The sequence below is a fragment of the Psammomys obesus genome, unplaced genomic scaffold, assembly GCF_907164565.1.
Source record: "Psammomys obesus unplaced genomic scaffold, mPsaObe1.curated_primary_1811, whole genome shotgun sequence".
NCBI lineage: Eukaryota > Metazoa > Chordata > Mammalia > Rodentia > Muridae > Psammomys > Psammomys obesus.
The window spans coordinates 15,702,741-15,722,598 of NW_026596064.1; the positions used below are offsets into that span (position 1 = coordinate 15,702,741).

The 19,858-nt window shown below is 36.3% G+C and overlaps 1 protein-coding gene and 1 non-coding gene across 2 annotated transcripts in view; one reads left to right on the top strand and one right to left on the bottom strand.

Moving 5' to 3' along the window:
- The window catches only part of Stxbp5l (syntaxin binding protein 5L), a 278,666-nt gene that overhangs the window by 44,922 nt on the left and 213,886 nt on the right, over positions 1–19,858 (bottom strand). The window contains exons 20-21 of the mRNA XM_055625237.1: positions 15,468–15,533; positions 1,078–1,170 (exon numbers count right to left, since the gene is read on the bottom strand). Of these exons, the coding sequence (XP_055481212.1) occupies positions 1,078–1,170; positions 15,468–15,533 (159 nt within the window). The remainder of the gene's footprint in view (positions 1–1,077; positions 1,171–15,467; positions 15,534–19,858) is intronic.
- LOC129689893 (U6 spliceosomal RNA) lies at positions 19,290–19,396 on the top strand. Its single transcript, XR_008722208.1, has one exon. It is a non-coding gene; the product is annotated as a U6 spliceosomal RNA (small nuclear RNA).

A 19,858-nucleotide genomic window follows, 5' to 3' on the forward strand; every position in this document is an offset into this window, starting at 1 on the left:
ATTTAGTCTGGACCAAGTAATCAAAGGCCTTGTGTCTTAACCATCTGGACTGGCTCTAAGGTGATGCCCAAAGTACCCTGCAGTGGGTTACAGAAATTTTCTCCTCAGCAACTTCATAAAGACACTGAAAAAATCAAAATAAGCACAAAGTACCGTATTTATGCTAGTACTACAAAATAGAGATTACAGTTTTTAACAAACAAGTTTAGTGCTTACATTAACTTTATGAACTACAAAAATAATTCTCAAAATAGGCTTTTCTGAGAACTTAAGTAGCGTACGATTTCCTTCTGATAGTTCAAGAAAGGTATATTTCTGAAGTTCTTTTTAATATTTTTGTTAAAATTGTCTCTTCATAACTCAGCTACATCTTTCTTATTGCTCAGTCATGTAATTTTAATAGTAATTATTCCATAAAGTTCATACTGCTTTTCTTATTTGATGAATGAACATGGGGGGAATAAGATCTTAGGTTTTCCAACCAAGTATAAATAATTGAAATTTTACCTCTTTCCATTGAAATACTCTTGAACTTTAGTTTTTTTCACCAGAAAATGCCATAGACAGAAACTATTGTCTATAAAACAATTACTTATATAAAGCCTATTAAGGATAATTTTTCAGGAAAGCCTGCCGAAGTGGCAATTCTTTGATAGAGTCATTGTGATCACCAATGGTTGCTGCTGGTTACAGAAATTAATTCATTGGATTGTAAAGGCTATTGGTGATTCTATAATAAAATCTCACTAGTTGTGGACATTTTAATTTACTCTGAATTTCCTGTTTGTCCTGTCCTACTTTCTTGTAGGCTTCATGAAGTTATTCAGCTGTATGATTTTAAAAGTATCATAATTCTATGGAACATTTCAAGAGCAAGAAAAAAATCTTACAAATTCCTGTTTTAAAACATGGTATAATTGGCTCTGGTTTGAATAAATGCTTCGAGCAACGTGCCTTTATTTGCCATTTTTTGACCTGCGTTTCATTACAACAAGTGAGAATCAAGTCTTAAAATGTGAAACAAACTGGGAAGAAATGAGTATTTCATTTGTTCATAGAAAAGAGTTTCACCTTCACCTGGCAAGTGGTGTACTTGATTCCTCTGTCTCACAGCAGGTATCTCATTCCTATAAAAGCCTGGTGCTGCCTCAGGAGTTCTGGTAGCAAGTCCTAAAGGAAGGGAATACAAGACTATTGGCATATAATTTCTCAGCCCAAGTGAACTAAGAATATATCTTAAAGGCCAATTTCCTATTTACTACACTGCAGGTCTGTGCCTGTGCTGTGCTGGGCTGTGTGTGCACATGCATGTGGAGATCAGAGATAGATGTCAACTATCTTCTTTGATCATTCTACTCATCTAGGTTGAGACAGGGCTTCTCAATTTGACTCCAGAACTTGCTGATGTAGCTACTCTAGCAAGCCATCCTGTTCCAGAGATCCTCTATCACTGCCTCTCAGGCGCTGGGATTCCAAGCAGACTGCCACACTACCTCACATTTATGTGGGTGCTGAGGAGCTGGCCTAGTACTCACAATTATGTGACAAGTACTTTGCTCTTTGAGCCACCTCCCCAGCCCTATTTGTGCCCTTATTTAACACGTTATATCTATACCTATATCTTTATCTGTCTGCATCTGTGATATAGACCTATATCTATCCTCTATCTGATTCATATATCTATATGTCTATTTATCAATATAGATTATAGGAAGGCAAAGTAAAGATTCTCTGAAGTTACAATGGGATATTAGATATGCAGAATTTATCAGAAGGACTAAAACTAGGCCATTGAATCTAGATCAAGCCCAAGCCTGAGAAGAACAGTTGGCCACTCTGTTTTTTGACTATTTTTATGACACCACTTTTAAGACAATTTAACAAAAATATGTTCAATAAAGTAAACATATGTTATCCTGTTTTTCAATGGACTTGGTTGCTTAGTAAGTTTTCTGTAGTCTATGGGAAATAGGAATTATAAGGTTAATGGTAATACAGAAATAGAAGGGGTCTTGGGACCTAATGGGAGCATAGAAGATGATGCTGTCCCGGGCAAAGAATTAGAAAAAGGGTCCATGTTCTTGGGACGTTATGACCCTGCAACTAAAGTTTCATTGACTTTGTAGGTCTTCGTCCTTTGGGGGGTTGTTTTCTTTAGAAAATTATAGTTCTGGCAGGCAACTAGGGCAGGCATGAATACTGGCACCTACTCAACCCTCTTGGAAGAAGAGATTATATAGAATACAAATTATACAATATTACCTGTTGAGTGTAAAAGGGTTTCATAGCTTTATAAAGTATTAATTTTAAACATTATTTGACAATAGTTGTTTCTGCAAATGGACTATAGTTCCATTTGTGATGAAGTATATTTACTTTCTGTTCTAATTTTTCTTTAGTGAATAGCATAATGTCTTACCATAGAAACTGAAAACACAGGTTTAATAGTAAGTCAATAGTCAATATGAAAACATTAAATTATCTTGAATACTGAGAACATAAGATTCCAGTTGGCTTACTGGATTCTACAGCTCCCAATCTATAATCTATCTCTTTCATTATCTCAAGAAAATAATTCATAGTCTGAACCTTCATCTATGTTATTTGTCATTTACTAGGGTATAAGAGACTTTGAGAACATAGAAAAACTATAAAATGATTACTCTTTTCCCTAAGTGCTAGTTTATCTTATTCCAGTAGACTTACACTGCCCATTTGCACCTGATTTTAGTGGACTTAGCAGTGGTTGTGGGAAGGTCCAACATCTTCCAAAGATATTATTTGTGGAGAATAACTACTGAAAAAATCTAAAAACCTTTTCATGCGGAAAACACTTTACCCCATTTAGGAAAATACAGCTGTCATATAAATGAATTCCATCATAATACAACATTTTATCTTCAAGAAACAAAACACACAAGTAGTTAAAACGGTCCTGCTTTGAAGAACTCTCCTTGATTGCATGCAAGCCCCTTGAGGCTTCCCTCAGAAAAGAAGGGCATTGCTGTTTCCAGAGTGCTTTAACTCATAAAAAAGTAAACACTACAGGAGGAGGGATAAAAGTAGGATGCTAACCAAAAGCTTTCAGCAATTATCATAACTTTGAACATTTTAGCTCTTTCCCAAAGAAGTTGCTAACATCTCATTTATGCAATATTCTATGGAGGAGTTAGACAACATTTTCCTTTAGAAGAGATAGAAATGTCATTTTCACTGGGAATATAATTAAATATGTAAATAATCCAAAAGAAATTATAAACTAATGGAATTTATAAATTTAATGAGTTTTCTGGAAGCAAATATAATTTGTACATTTAATTATGTTTTTACTTTATATCCACAAGTGACTAGAAAATTAAATGACATTTATAATAATTGAAAACTCAAATACAAAAGAATAAGTCTAATGAAAGATGAACAAGACCTCCACAATAAAAATTATAAATCACTACTGAGATAGAGAACATACATAAATGTGTAATACAAAGGGGAAACTCAATATTATTAAACATGTGATTATATCTAATTGATGTGTAACTAGTGAAATTGTAATAGCAATGTAAACATGCTTATAAGTGAATTAATACATTATTCCTGAAAGTTACAAAATTAGAATACATAAAACAATCTTAAAAAGGACCAAAAATTTGGAGAGACTACATTGTCAGCAATATTTATGAAGCTATATTAATTAAAAGTGTGATCTGAATACGTGCTATACATTCTGTTTAGAACAGAAGATAAAGTTTACACACACACACACGCACCACATGATGAAGTCCACCAATTTACAGCAAAAGCTCCACTATTGTGTAATGAAGGGAATGGTAATTTCTTCATAAATCTCACCTACCAATTGGATAGCTAAATAGCTCCTTCCTCGTATGATATATAGAACAAATTCCCGATGGAAGTTAAAGGTGAAATATAAAACAAGTTACTAGATGGTAGTATTAAACATTGCTTCATGTTCATAGAGTGGGCAAGAATTTTCCTTAAGGAGACACAAGGCATTACAATAAAATAAAACATTGTCAAGATGAATTACATTACAGCTAGCACTGACTTAAAGAAAGTAAAGGGCAGGCCACAGAGAAAGAACAAGGTATATTACCATATACATGCAGCAAAAGACTGTCCAGCACCACACATACACATTCTCACACATTCACACCCACCTGCAGACACACACACCTATGAATAAGAAATGGCAAAGAAAAGTTGGTGACCCAGTCACAGTGAGGAAAGGAATTAAATATAGGATAAATAGGATAAATAGTAAATTAATATAGAATGATCCAAAATACTCAGACATTAGAGATGTGCAATCCAATTTAATTCTACAATGAGATACTATTACATATACTTCAAATGACTGTTTTAAATATTAAGTGCCCTAATGTTGAATATCAGGAAGAATATGAGAGAAATGGACCCTTTGCACACTGTAAGTGGCAGTAATTGGTACAACTACTTTAGAAAACTCATTGGTAGCATATTTGCTAAATCTGTACATTTGCATGTTTGACCTTCTCCTACAATCAAGGATAAACATCACCTCAGGTTAAAAGGATAAAAAAAGCTATTCTAAGCAACTGACCTAAGAAGCAAGCTAGTATAGCTATTTTGATATCTGACAAGACAGATATCTGACAAAACAAAACTAATCAGAAGAGATAGGGAGGGACACTGCATGCTCACCAAAGGAAAACTCTGCCAAGAAGACATTACAATTTTTAACATTTTTACACCAAACACAAGGGCACCCAAGTTCATAGAAGAAATTATTACAGCTTAAATGATCTATTGATCCTCGATCTTAGCCATTCTGATAGGTGTAAGGTGAAATCTCAGGGTCATTTTAATTTGCATTTCCCTGATGACTAAGGACATCGAGCATTTCTTTAAGTGTTTCTCTGCCATTCGATATTCCTCTATTGAGAATTCCCATTTAGCTCTGTAACACATTTTTAAAAATTGGATTACTTGATTTGGTGCTTCTTAACTTCTTGAGTTCTTTATATATTCTGGATATTAGTCCTCTGTCAGATATAGGGTTGGTGAAGATCCTTTCCCAGTCTGTAGGCTGTTGTTTTGTTCTGATGACAGTGTCCTTTGCTTTACAGAAGCTTTTCAGTTTTATGAGGTCCCATTTATTGATTGTTGATCTTATAGCCTGTGCTGTTGGTGATCCTTGAACACTGATTGTGAGAGATTTCAATACCTTGCTCTTTCCAATTAGTCATGCCAACCAGACAAAAACTAAAAAGAGAAATACTGGAACTAACAGATGTTATAAACCAAATGTACTGAGCCAATATTTTCAGAAAATTTCACTCAAACACAAAAGAATGTACCTTTTAACACCTAATAGAACTTTCTCTAAAAGCGACCATATATTGCTCACATAGCAAGCCTCAACAGATTCAAGAAAATGGAAATGACTCCCTGAATCCTATCCAACCACCATGGATTAAAGCTGGATATCAACAACAACAGAAAAAACAGAAAGCCTACAAACTCATGGAAACTGAAAACTCTCTATTGAATGAAAAATGGGTCAAGACAGACAGAAAGAAAAGACTTTCTAGAGTTCAATGAAAATGAACACACAGCATAACGAAAATGTATGGGACACAATGAAAGTGGTGCTAAGAGGAAAGTTTATAATACTAAGTGCCTACATAAGAAAATTGGAGAGATATCATACTAAGACAGCACACCTGAAAGCTCTAGGACAAAAAGAAGTAAGCACACTCAAGAGGAGTTGAGGGCAAGAAATATTCAAACTCAATGCTGAAATCAATAAAATTAAAACCAAAAACAAATGCAAAGAATCAGTGAAACAAAGAGTTGGTTCTTTGAGAAAATTAATAATATTGATAAACCCTAATTAACTGAAAGGCAGAGAAAAAATATCTAACTAAAAATATAGAAATAAAAAAGGGGCATAAGAACACAAAGGATATCAAGAGAATCATAAGGACGTACTATAAAAACCTGTACTCTACCAAATTAGAAAATCTAAAGGAAATGTGTACATTTTTGACACGTAACCACTTATCAAAGTTAAATCAAGATCAGATATGCCATTTAAACAGACCTATAATTCCCTAATGAAATAGAAGCAGTCATTAAAGTCTACCAACTATCCCCCAAAATCTTAGTGTCAGATGGTTTTAGTGCAGAATTCTATGAGATATTCAAAGCAGAGTTAATGCCAACACTCCCCCAATTATTCCACAGAAGAGAAAAAAAAGAACATTGCCCAGTTTGTTTCAGGAGCCCACAATTACCCAAATATCCAAACTGCATAAAGATCCAATAAAGAAAGAGAAATACAGATCAATTCCCCTTCTGAACATAGACATAAAAATTCTCAATAAAATACCTAATCCAAAAATGCAGGGTACCCTGGAGTTGGCCTGGCCTAGCTGTCTTAAGAAACATGCATCATAGGTTTTTCAGGTTAGAGTCCATGGCTCCCAGGGCACAATTGCCTTCCAGCTCCCCTGAGACTGATGCATTCCCTCAGGCAGCAAAACATTCAGACTGCTTTCTCTGTATATTCCTATAGAAGTCACGGAAGCCTGACAGGACAGTTGGTCTTAGATGTTAATCTCCTGTACCTTGTATAACATGCAAATGTCATTATATCCTGACAACTACAACTATATCGGTCCTGGCAATTGCTATCATATTCTATTTCTGATAAAGGTATAAAAAGTTTTATTTCTCTCAGTAAAATTGTTATAGCCTCAGCTGTGCTGTGCCTCCTCCAACTGGCATGATATAATTCTTTGCAGCCATATCAAGTACCATTGGCCAGGCAAGTAAGTGCAGGTGCTAACACAGGAACACAACAAAAATATCGTGCACCATGAGCAAATAGGCTTCATCTGAGAGATGCAGGGATGATTCAACATATCTAAACAAACAAATAATGTACTTCACCAAATAAACAAATTGAAAGAAAAAATTACATGATCATCTGACTAGACGCAGAAAAGGCCTTTGATAAAATTCAATACTCCTTCATAATAAAAGTCCAGGAGAGATTAGGGATATAAGGAACATACTTCAAAATCATAAAGGCAAGCAAACCCAATACAGAAAGCCCACAGCCAACATCAACTTAATCAAGAGAAACTCAAAGCAATTTCACTAAAATCAGGAACAAGACAGGGTGTCACTCTCTCCATTCATATTCAACATAGTACTTGAAGTCTTAGCTAGAGCAATAAAACAACTGAAGTGGATCAAGATGATACAAATTGTAAAGGAAGAAGACAAACTATCTTCATTTGCAGGGGAAATGATAGTATGCAGAAGTGACCCTAAAAACTCTACCTAGAAACTCATACAGCTGGTAAACACTTTCAACAAAGTAGCTGATACAAAACTAACTCACAAACGTCAGTAGGCCTCTTACCAATGACAAGTAAACTGAGAATCAAATCAGGGAAACAACACCTTTCACATTAGCCTCAAGTAATATAGTAATAAGATATCTTTGGGCACCTCTAACCAAGCAAGTGAAAAACTTTTATAATAAAAATTTTAAGATATTAAATGAAGATATCAGAAGATGGAATGATCTACCATGCTCCTGGATTGGTAGGGTTAATATAGTGAAAACAGCACTCCTACCAAAAATACTCTACATATTCAATACAATACTATCAAAATTTCAACACAATTCTTCACAGAACCTCAAATGACAATTTTAAGCTTCATATGGAAACACAAAGAGTCCAGGATAGCTAAATTTAAAAAAAATCCAGAATAAGAAAAGAACAGTATCACCAGCTCCAATTTCAAATTGTACTACAGAGCTTCAGTAATAAAAACAGCATAATATTGAAGCACACGCGTGTGCACACACACACACCAGAAACGTTGGTCTACTTAGTAGAATCAAAGACTCAGACATAAGTCAACACGCCTGATTTTTTATAAAGAAACCAGAAATTCACACTGGAAAAAAATAGATAGAATCTTCAACAAATGGTGCTGGTTACAAATAGATTCATATTTATTACCACGTATAAAATTCAACAACAAAAAAATCTCAAGGTAAGTTCAGATACACTGAACCTGTTGGAGAGAAGGTAGGGAATAGTCTTGAATTAATTGGCACAGGAAAGGACTTTCTGAAGAGAACACTAATAACACAGGATCTAAGAACAACTAATAAATGGGACCTCATGAAACTGAAAAGCTTTTGTACTGCAAAGGATACCATCATTGGGACAAAGTGTCCAGCTACAGAATGGGAAGAGATGTTTACCAACTACATGTTCAATAGAGAGCTAATATTTAACATATAAAAAGAACTTTAAAAGCTGACATAAAAAATAACCCAATTAAAAAAATGGAGTACAGATCTAAACAGAGAATGCTCAAAAGAAGAAACAAAAATGGCTGAGAAACACTTCACAAAATGTTCAATATCCTTAGCCATCAGGGAAATGCAAATAAAAACTATTGAGCTTTTATCATACATCTGTCAGAATGCCTATGATAAATAAAACAAAGGATAGCTCCTGCTGGCTAGGATGTGGACGGAGAGGAATGGACACCTGTCTGCTGTGGTGGGAGTGTAAACTCGAATAACCACTGTGGAGATCAGTGTGGAAGTTCCTCAGGACGCTGGGAATAGAGCTACCTCAAGATTCAGATATACCACTCTTTGGTATACATTGAAAGGATACTTCTTCCTACAACAGAGGAAACTGCTCAGCTATGTTCATTGCTGCTCTACCCATAATAGACAAAAAAAAAAAAAAATGGAAACAACCTAAATGTCTCTCAACAGAAGAGTAGATAGAGGAAAAGTAAAGTAATATTTGGCCATTAAAAAAATGATATCATGAAAGTTGATAAATGGATAGAACTAGAAAAAAAATCATCCTCAGTGTGGTAACCCAGATCCAGAATGACAAATATATGTATTCAGTTATATGTGAATATTAGTTGTTTTTAATAATAAACAAGCTACAATCCATAGAACCACAGAGGTTAGGTATACAGTAAGGACTGGTGGGTGCAGATAGTTGTGTTAGGATAAAAAAAAAAGAATAGATGGTTATGGATAGATAAGGAGGGCTGGAATAGGAAAATCAAGTGGGGACGGGCGGGTGGGAGAATGAAGAAGAGAATGCAGGCAGAGACAGCAAAAACTAAGGGCGACTTGAGGGGTAGCATGGAAACATAATATAGTGGAAGCTTACTAAAATACATATCATCAAATTGTCAAATATGAGAAAGGCAGAGCCATAACTACCCTCTCTTGTCATCCAACAAAGCTCCCAGTACTAAGATTGGATTACATCTAATTGAGTTGCTAGCTGAAAGGGTCCCATGAAAACCCCAAATAACCTAGGCTGTCGCCAAGGCTATAGGTTATCTCCACAAACTGACAGCAAAGTCACAGTGCAGAAGACAACACCTACACAACTCATTAAACATAGAGATGTCAAGCTGATGCCTACGTAGAGCCTTCACCCCTATTTGCCAGTGTTCTTGATACTGAAAGGTACTCTGTTCTCTACCAAAAGAGAAACAAGCAACAACCCAACTACAATCCCATCAATCTACAATGGTGTCCTGCCTACAAGACAGTGGCACAAAGCTTGTGGAGTAACCAGCCATATCTGATTTGACTTGAGGTCCAATCTATAAGATATAACCCATACCTGACTTTTCTTGGGCAGCCAAGGACCTGAGACTAAGTAGCCCAGGAACTTATGGAAAGCCAAAGGCTACTGTTCCTAATTAAAAAAAAAAAGTAGCAATAAAATGATTCCCAATGACACTGTTACACTCATTGATTAGTTCCTTGCTCAGCCATCATCAGAGAAGTGTCTTCCTACAGCAGATAGGAACAAATATACAGCCAGATATGATGCAAAGAGTGAGAGACCTTGGTACGTTCGGACCTAAATGTGTCTGTCTGTCGTCTCTATCAATTCCCTTCCCTGGGCTCGGAGAACTCTGTGGAGGGGGAGGAGGTAGAGAGAACGTAAGAGTCTAGGGGATGGAGGACTCCAAGGAATCAAGGTTTTCTAAGCACAATAGAACCAAGATACATACGAACTCAGAGACCAAGGCAGCATACACAGGGTCTGTGTGGGTTGGGACCACATGGGGTCCCAGTGCTAGTTCCAATTGACAACTAAACCCAGAATCTAACTCCAAATGAGAACTCCTTGCAAATGAAAGTTTAATTTTCGCCCAGGGGGTTTCACTTGGAAACCAGACTGCTCTTAAGTGCAAGTCACGTGGCCAGCGGTAGGTGGCCAGCAGAAAATGAACTCAGCAAGCATCTTTGAAGGTTCCTTGACTCTTAACTGCCAGGGGTAGTTCCTCTCTCCCTTTAAAAGTTTTATAATTTTATTATTTATTTATTTCTACCCAATAGGTCTTTTACGTATATAGTCTGACTTTCAGTTTTGTGTTTGATGAGATTTCTGAGTGTGTTTTCAAACGGGTCTCTGCAACTATTATGTGTTTCTTGTATCTTTTTGAATTCTTTTCCCTCTTTTTATTTTGACCTGATTTTGTTTTTGTTTCATCTTATCTTATCTTATATTGAATTATATTATATCCCCACAGAATCCTGTTTGCTTTCTAACAAGAGACAGAGATGGGGTAGATCCAGATGGGAGGTAAAGTGGGGAGAAACTTGGAGAGGTAGAAGAAGGGGAAACCATAATCAGGATATGGTGTATGAAAAAAAAAAGATTTTCAATTAAAAGCAAAAATGAATTGGCATATTGCATAAAATAATTTTAATAAAAGTACCATTTTTAAAATTTATGATTCATTTACAGTGGAGGTCAAAGGAAAATTTGGCACTGAATTATTATAGAAACATGTAATTAATAATGAACATAAAAGAACCAAGCATATACCATGAAAAGTTGAAAAAAGAAGAATAAAGTAAAAGGAAAACAGAAGTAATTATAAAGATAAAAGCAGAAATTAAAAGTTAAAAATAAACAAGAGTAAAACATTGTTTAAGGCCAATTGAAAAATTTCCATAATAGAGATAAATTTCTTTAAAGAGAAGGCATAATTATGCAAAATAAAGAATGCGTGGAGTAATTGCTTTAATAGTTTTAAAGTTAAAGTTATGTAAACTTTAAAGAATAATTTCAAAAGCTATTTAAGCCCTTGTGCAGGGGAGATGGCTCAGTCAGTAATGTGCCTGTTGCGCATGCATGAGGACCTGGCAGGAACACATATAAAAAGCTGGGCACTGTGGCAGGTTCCAAGAATCCCACTGCTGGGGAAGCAGAGAGAAGCAGGTATCTGGGGCCCACTGGCTAGGTAGCCTAGGCTAATTGGAGAGACAATAGGTCCCAGTGAGGCACTCTGCCTCACAGAGCCATGTGACTAGTTCCTGAAAAAAGACAGCTGAGGTTGCCTCAACATGCAAGCACACAAAAACATGTGCACCCACAAAAACATGAGCAGAAAGAGAGAGAGAGAGAGAGAGAGAGAGAGAGAGAGAGAAGGAAAGAAGGAAGGAAAGGAGGTGGGTTATAAAATATTAATGTCTTTTATATAAAATGCCCAAGAGCAGCTGGGACACAAAGTGAATAAATTGTAATAAATTAAAAAAAAATTAAGTGCCCAAGAGATACAACAAACAGAATTAAAAGTTAAAGTGAGCAACTGTTTCATGTCATAAGGTTAATATTAATACATGACTAAGTGCTAGAACATGGCTGCATTACTACACAGTGTACAGAAAAAAATGAGTCTTTAAATATATGAGGAAGGCATTGAACATAACTTATAGCATTTAAAATACAAATTGTAACGTTGACAGATCTCTTTATTAATCAGTCATAAATTTAAAAAATAACCAATATTTGAATGTTATTTAAGATTTACAGACAAAAGCATGTGAGTAACTAAAAAAATTTAAACAGGTACACGATCTTTGACCCCCCAAATTCTAATTTTAGAAATTTATCTCATAGATACATTTATACAAATTTAAAATGAATCACGTGCATAGCTTTCTCTCTGCATCTGTTTGTAGTAGCAGAAGATTGGTAGCAAGCTCAATGTACCTGCTGGTTGAACTCATTAGAGACACTATGACATATGCATACAAGTAAATTTTATACAACTATAAAATAAAGAAATGCAACACAATTATTGTGAAACTGGAACACAAACCATACTGTAAGTTGATATAAGCATGATTTTGGTAGGCTACATAAAATGGGGCAGAAATGGGCTTTTTGTTTATTTTCAAACACAAATAAATGAAAACTAACAATACCATTTAGTTTTTAGAAGGACAGAAACAATGCATAAGAACAGAATGAAAGGGAGAGCTCAAAGTTTATTACTTAAATTCAGGTTAAGAAGGAAATTTAAATTTAAGTTGCTACAACAGTCTAATATAGGAAACAATAGCACGTGTTTGTGCTTTGTATTTGATTGTTAATTAATATGCAATTAATTAAACAAGATCTCCTTGCTTTTTTTTTTATGAGCAGACATTCATGTACCCCAAAATGATGTTTGTAACCTTGCCTAACAACTTATTCCTGCTCGACCAAGAAAAAGCCAACATACCTGGGTAGGGCAAATGGGGTAGGCGTGAATAAGGTTTGAGGGCTTTGGAGACAGGAGGGCTCTTGGGAAGGAGGAGGTAGAGGAGAAGGAAAAATGAAGAAATGTGGAGCCCTGGGTTAGCATGGGAGAAATGCATGGCTGGCATGGATGGAGGAATTGGCCCAGAAAAAGAATAAGCAAGTATTTATGGAATTATGGATGGCAGGTAGCCTGGGATGGAGCTGAGAGGTAAAGATAGATTAGACGGTTAGTATCTGTCAAGTCCCAGGTGGTATAGGTAGTTCTAAAATCTAGCAGGTGTCAGTGTCTTTTCCTGATTATGATAGCAGGCTAGATATATCACCGTAATAATTGTAGGCTTTTTTCTTTTTCTTTTTTTTAATTGTAGGCTAATAATAAACATTTTTAGCCTACTACCAAAACTAGAGCAACAACAGAATATTGAATTATATGAAATATTGTTAACTACAAGAAAATATGACCAAAAAAATTTTTATGGAAGTTAATTCTGCAACATGACGTGAAGAATGAACTGTGAGGGGATTTTAAAAGGAAAGGGCATTTGTTAGAATACCTTTGTGTTACCCTAGGTATGAGGCATTGATTCTCTAAATCACAATGGTGCCAATGAGGATGGGAAACAAAGCGTCCATTTGGCATCTTAAAATAAAATCAACATGGGATGGAGAGATAGCTCAGTGGTTAAAAGTATTGCGCTTGCACAGCAACCAGTTTGGTTCCCAGGATATACATGATTGTTCACAACGCTTGTTTATATCTTCAGTTCCAGATCTGTTACCCTAGCTTGGCCTCTGCAGGCTCCTACACGTATATTCTTGTAGACTCACACACACACAAATAAAATTATCTTTTTCATCTTTTTAATTAATCAATTCAATTTACATCTTGGTCATAGGTTTCTCCCTACTCCCCTCTCTGTCCCACCCTCCCTCTTGTATCCACTTCCCCCATTCCTGAGAATAGGGGAGCCCCCTACACAGATACCCCAGTTCGTCTATTCACATGAAGAGTGATTTTTGTCTTCCTCCCCTGTGGCCTGGTATGGCAGTCCCATCAGGGGGAAGTGATCAAAAAGCAGGCAGCATAGTGCATGTCAGCAATATCCCCCACTCCCCTAACCAGTGGGTCCACATGAAGCCTAAGGTGCCCATTGGCTACTTATAAATAGAGGACCTAGGTCCAGGTACAATTATCTTTTTTTTTTTTTACATAAAAAGCAATAAAATAAGAATTAAAAGTTCTTATTAAAAGAAAACTTCACACAGGACACAATAGGCTAGACTCTTGTAGAGCAAGGAAAAAAATATAGCAACTTGTAAAGGGTTGTAAAGAGCAAATTGAAGAAATGATGGAATTCTAAAATAATTACTAAAATCTAGATAAAAAGCATTAAATTTTGACAATTCCAAATAAAATTTCAAAAAATATAATGTAAATAAAAAGTAATGATATCTTTTGCTATTCTGAGAAAAAGAAAATGTCTTTTACATTGCTGGCACCAAAACCCAAGGCCCTGTACATGCTGGGCAAACAGTCTACCATTTAGCTACACCTCAATCACTCCATGTGAAATTTGGTAGGAATGGATCTAATGCAGTATCAAAGACACACATGTTGGAGAAGGGGCCTCGTGCACTGTGTTTTCAGAAGCTGATTTCAGTGTCCTGAGGTCAGATTCCCTCTCTGCCACAGGCATTGTTATGAATGTTGAACCATCTCCTGTACCATGTGATATAAGGAATGTTCTCCTGATTAGCCCTGATTGGCTAAGAAAGATGCTGAAGCCTATGACTGGGCAGAAGATAGGTAGACGGAGTTTAGGTTCCTGGGCTTGGGGTCCAGAGACCATGAGGATGGGAAGAGGGCAGAAGAGGCAGCAGGAAGAGAGGAAGCCAAAGAGAAAGGAGTCAACACGGGGCAAGATGGACAATAAGCACCTGGCCAGGAGGACAGACTGATGGAGCAAAAGCTCCCCAGGACACATCAGGTTGGTAAGTGGTTGACCTTTACGTGGGTTTAAGGCTAGTAGGATTAAAAATAGCTCACAATCTGCCCAGCATAGTATCTACAGCTTAATAATAAATCATAGTCTCTCTGTATCTATTATTGTGGAAGCTAGAGGGGTTAAAGAAAACTGTTGCTTTATTAATTAGTATCTACATACACATGATAATTAGGTGCTAAAATTTTATACATTTTTATATACTCAGAAAATTTAGAATAATCAGATACTTTAAAAATAATTTTCAAAAAATTGAGATAATATATAATCAGTTAATTTTTTAAAAAAATAGGCAACTGCTTAGAATTCTACCATGCCAAGATATTAATTTATTTAAAAGCCTTAAAGAGTTATCTTTAGGAATCTCTTTCTTTATGTTTTTATGTGTATATTTAGTGACACTTTATCTTGAAGATGTTTATCTCATATGGTATTTCATTTTAATTTGTCAATAAATAAACATGTATGAAATAGTGGTCCAGGTGCATACTATAATTTTTTTCTGCCCCTAAAGTTTATATTTCTCACAAATTTAGTTATAAAATAGATGACAAAGTTTTGTATCTATTACCCATTTTTATTTGACACTTCTTAGGCACCGTTACTATATCCTAAAAATGATCTTTCTTTAAGATGTATTTAAAAGTGTTATACTCATATCTTATTTTTATTTTGGGCCAAGGATATTTAAAAGACATTCATTTGTATTTATTTTGGAAACAAAGCTAATTATGATTAAATTTAAAAAACTGAACTAATTACTAATTTTGAAAGAATTATGAAAATAAATAAATAGCTTACTTCAGCGAATTACCACAAGCTTGAAAAATACCACTCTGTTTACCTGAAGTGGGAGACTTGCAGCGCTCAAGTTCCAGGGGAACTGGACTATCATTCAGCTCTGTTAGGCCTGAAAATAGAACAAGAGGAGGGGCAGGGAGAGAGAGAGGGAGAGAAAGAGAAAGAAAAAAGATAAATTTTGCTGACATTTCATAGGTAATTTTTATTTTGTAATTGCTTCAGGCTTTTAATAAATGACAAACCAACCATACTTAATAAGTGACCAAAGTCCTTGGTAAATGTACCAAGAATAACAGGAAAAAAAAGTGCTTTAAAAAGGCATAATACAATCTTCTACTCCAAGAAGTTATTTTAAAAGCTATTTTAAGGGATGCTACAGATTTAAATTATTTATAACTGTTTTTAGTATTTTATTTACATGAATGACTCATTCAATGGCATCGAGTTAAAACAAACACTGCATCAATCTCTTATTTCTAGTATTTCTTACTTTCCATTTTATCATTTTCTGGGCAAATACAATGATAAGTAAGGCATGGCAGATTAATATACATTGTGTGGTTCTCACAATCTGCAAATCTGCATTCCTATAACATTCATAAAATATCCTTTATCATAGTTTCCTATTTTGATGGATAACCTCATGTACCTTTTCACTTGTTCATAACTATTGTTTGTACTTATCTATATCTACATAGCCGGATGAGTTATTGTGAATGATGAAAATTGTCTTTGTTCCTATTCCTCCCTATGACCTTTTTCTTTGTGCTGTTTATAAAACACATACAAGAAGTGTTACTGTGGTTTGAATGTGAAATGTTCCCCATGGGCTCATGTGTTTGAATATTAGTCCCAACCGGAGCCACTGTTTGGGAAGGTTACAAAACCTTTAGGGAGGTGTAACCTTGCTACAGGAAGTATGCCACTGGGGAAGGGCTTTGAGATTCCATAGCCATGGTGGACTGCAGCCCCTCTACAACTATAAGCCAACAGAAACCCTTCCTCCCTCAAGTTGCTTTCGTCAGGGTATCACAGCAACAGAACAGAAATTAGTACCAAGAGGTGGAGACAATTGCTGTGGTAAACCTGATCATGTGCTTTTTAAATTAATTAATTCATTATTGTTTATTATGATTTCTTCACTTTGTATCCTGGCTGTAGTTCCTCCTCGTCTCCTCACCCACCCACCCTCTTCTTCCCATATGTGGAGACTCTCTCCTAGTCCACTGATAAGGGAGACCTCCACCCCTTCCCTCTGACCCTAGTCTATCAGGTCTCATCAGGGCTGGCTGCATCATCTTCCTTTTTTGGCTTGGCAAGGGTGCACCCCTCCCACTCCCAGGAGTGGTGATCAGAGCACCAGCCCCTGACCCCCTTACTAGGGATCCCACTTGGAAATTGAGCAGACTATGGGCTTCATATAAGTAAGGGGTCTAGGTCTTCTCCATGCATGTTCTTGGTTAGAGTATCAGTCTCTGGAGGACTGGGCCCAGGTTTTTTGGCTCTGTTGGTCTCCTTGTGGAGCTCCTATTCCCTCCAGGTCTAAGTCGCCCTTCTTCCATAAGGTTCCCTGCACTCTGCCCAAAGTTTGGCTGTGAGTCTCAACATCTGCTTTGACACCCTGGTGGGTAGAGTCTTTCAGAGGCCCCTGTGGAAGGCTCTTGTCCTGTTCCCCATCATGATCATGTGCTTTTTAGGCCTTTTTTTTGTGGGAGGAATGTGGCAGATTTTGGAACTTGGGCTAGAAAAGCAGCTGAATGCTGCAAATGGAGTTTAAAGGCTGTCCTAGTAGGAACTTGGAAGATAGGAATGCTGATAGAAAACAGACAATGGAGGCCCAGCTCATGAGAGACAAGGACTCTATCAAGAATGGGGCTAGGGCTGTCTGCATGATTTTGGCCAAAGAATATGCATATACTCTTCCCACATCTGAAAATGTGCGAGAGGCTGCATTAAAATGTAATAGACTTTTTTTTGGTAGAGGAAATTTTAAGACAATACAAAATTCCTGCTATTTGTTATTACTGATTACATTTATGCATATCTACAGTGAGAAAAGAGCAAAAAATGGGGCAGAGATATTAAAAACAAAACTTCAGCATTCTGATGAAGCTAAAGATTACAGCTAAAGCATGTGCTGAAAACGTGAGGCTGTAATTATTAAAGAGATTAGTATCAGTAAAGAAAAGCCAGCTGCTCTGTACTGAAGAGCAGGAAAGGTATTCTGAGGATAAGACCTCATCCACTAAAGCCTCCAACTGCTGACAGGAAAGAGTGCAAGGGCCTTCTGGCTCCTGGAAGGCAATGCCCTAAAGGTTTTTGTTGTTGCTGTTGTTTTGTTTTATTTTTTAGCTTTGGCATATGGAGCTATTACAACTGTGTTCCTGGGGGACCATAACTCCATGGTAGCTGGAATTAGAACTTGGCAGTGTTATCATGTGCTGCTGGTTCTGGAATAATAAGAGATACAAGATTGAAGGGATCACAGATTCATCTTCCATGGTTTCAATCATTGAGGCTAGGCATTGTGTGGTGAGGTTGGAGTACCCACAAGAAGGCCTTTGGGGTCATTGTGTGATGCTATGAAGATGGAGCCCAAGTTGTGCTGGGGACATAGAGATGTGGATATGCCAGAGCCACAGGACACCTGCCAAGGCGGGCTGCATACAAGTGGTACAAACTTCCTTGGAAGAGATGCATGCTGTAGGAAGCACATGGGGGGGGGGGGCAGAGCCACCCAAGCCCTTTGAAGCTGAAGCTGGAGAGACTGGGCATGCAGTTATGGACTGTGTTTTCTTTGCTGGGGTTTGGTCTTACTTTGCTCCCATCTGTCCTCACTGTGCTCCTACTCCTCCATTTTGGAATGGGAATGTATACTCTCTGCCACTGTAAAACTGGAAGAAAGAATTTGTTTTTTTTTTTATTTTTTATTTTACAGGGGTTGCTCTTAGGAGACTTTCCTGAGTCTCAGAAGAAAATATGGACTTTTAAACACTGGAATGACTGCTAAAAACTATGGGAATGTTTAAGTACTAATGCATTTGCATCATGGGATGGCCATGAGCATATGGGGACCAAAGATAGAATTTTATGGTTGAAATGTATGTCCCTGGGGGAGTTGAGGTTTTATAGCACAGCAGCAGAAAAGAAATTAATATAGGGACAAAAAAAAGCAATCCTCATAAAATTTGCAAGCTCAAAATATAATGTCATATTATAAAAATGTGGCTTAACTCTTGTGTTCACAGAGGAGATATTGTAAGTTCAAAGACTTGAGTGTGCAAATACTTTTTTGAATAAATAAGATCACAGAAGGAAATCAATGATAGGGCTTAAACAGAAACAAATCTACAATTATAGTCATTTATAACGTACAGAGCATGTTCTGAGATTATCCTGATTATCCAGATTATCCTGTCATTGTATACACACATTACACAGTACATTTACACAGACCTGGGCGGCAGAGTCTTTAAATTGTCCAGGGTATAAGAGTTCTTCTTCTTGTCTGAATGCTTTTATAGTATGTACTGTATTATTGACACTATAACACAATTGGAAATCTTTGTTTCTAAACACACAAAAAAATTGAAGGTCCCAGGAATTTTTCTGCTCCATCATATTCTCCTCATAGAGTTTCGAGCATAAGCTTCAAGGCATGTTATTTGCTCTATTTCAGATTTCACTGGAAAATTTCAAGACTTTTTTTTTTAATAATACAGATATCCAGCCTTTTAATTTTTATTTTCAGTCATTATATTGTTGTATTTACTGATTAAGTATTCTATGAACCTGAAAGTAAACATTAATTAACTTAAATAATCTTGAGCATATTTTTTGCCCCAGAGATAAAAAGTGAATGTAAGTGCTCGCTTCGGCAGCACATATACTAAAATTGGAACGATACAGAGAAGATTAGCATGGCCCCTGCGCAAGGATGACATGCAAATTTGTGAAGCGTTCCATATTTTTAAGGAAATAGAGACCATCGTAGAGAGACAGGAATCCAAATTCAAACAGATGAAAGAAATGGTGCAAGGCATGAAAACAGAATTAGAATCAATAAAGAAAACACAAATGAGAAAACCCTTGAGCTGGAGAACTTGGAGAAAAGATCAGGAACCACAAAAGTAAGCATCACCAACAAAATACAAGAGATGGAAGAGAGAATCTATGGAGCTGAAGACACACTTGCAGAAATTGATACTTCTCTCAAAGAAAAAGTAAAATCAGAAAAGTTCCAATCACAAAATATTCAAGAAACCAAGGACGCTATGAAAAGACAAAATCTAAGAATAATTGGAATTGATGAAAAAGAAGACTCCAGGCTCCAAGGTCCAGAAAATATTTTCAAGAAAATATAGAAGAAAATTTTCGCAACTTAAAGAAAGAGATGTTTATAAATATACAAGAAGCCTACAGAACTCCAAATAG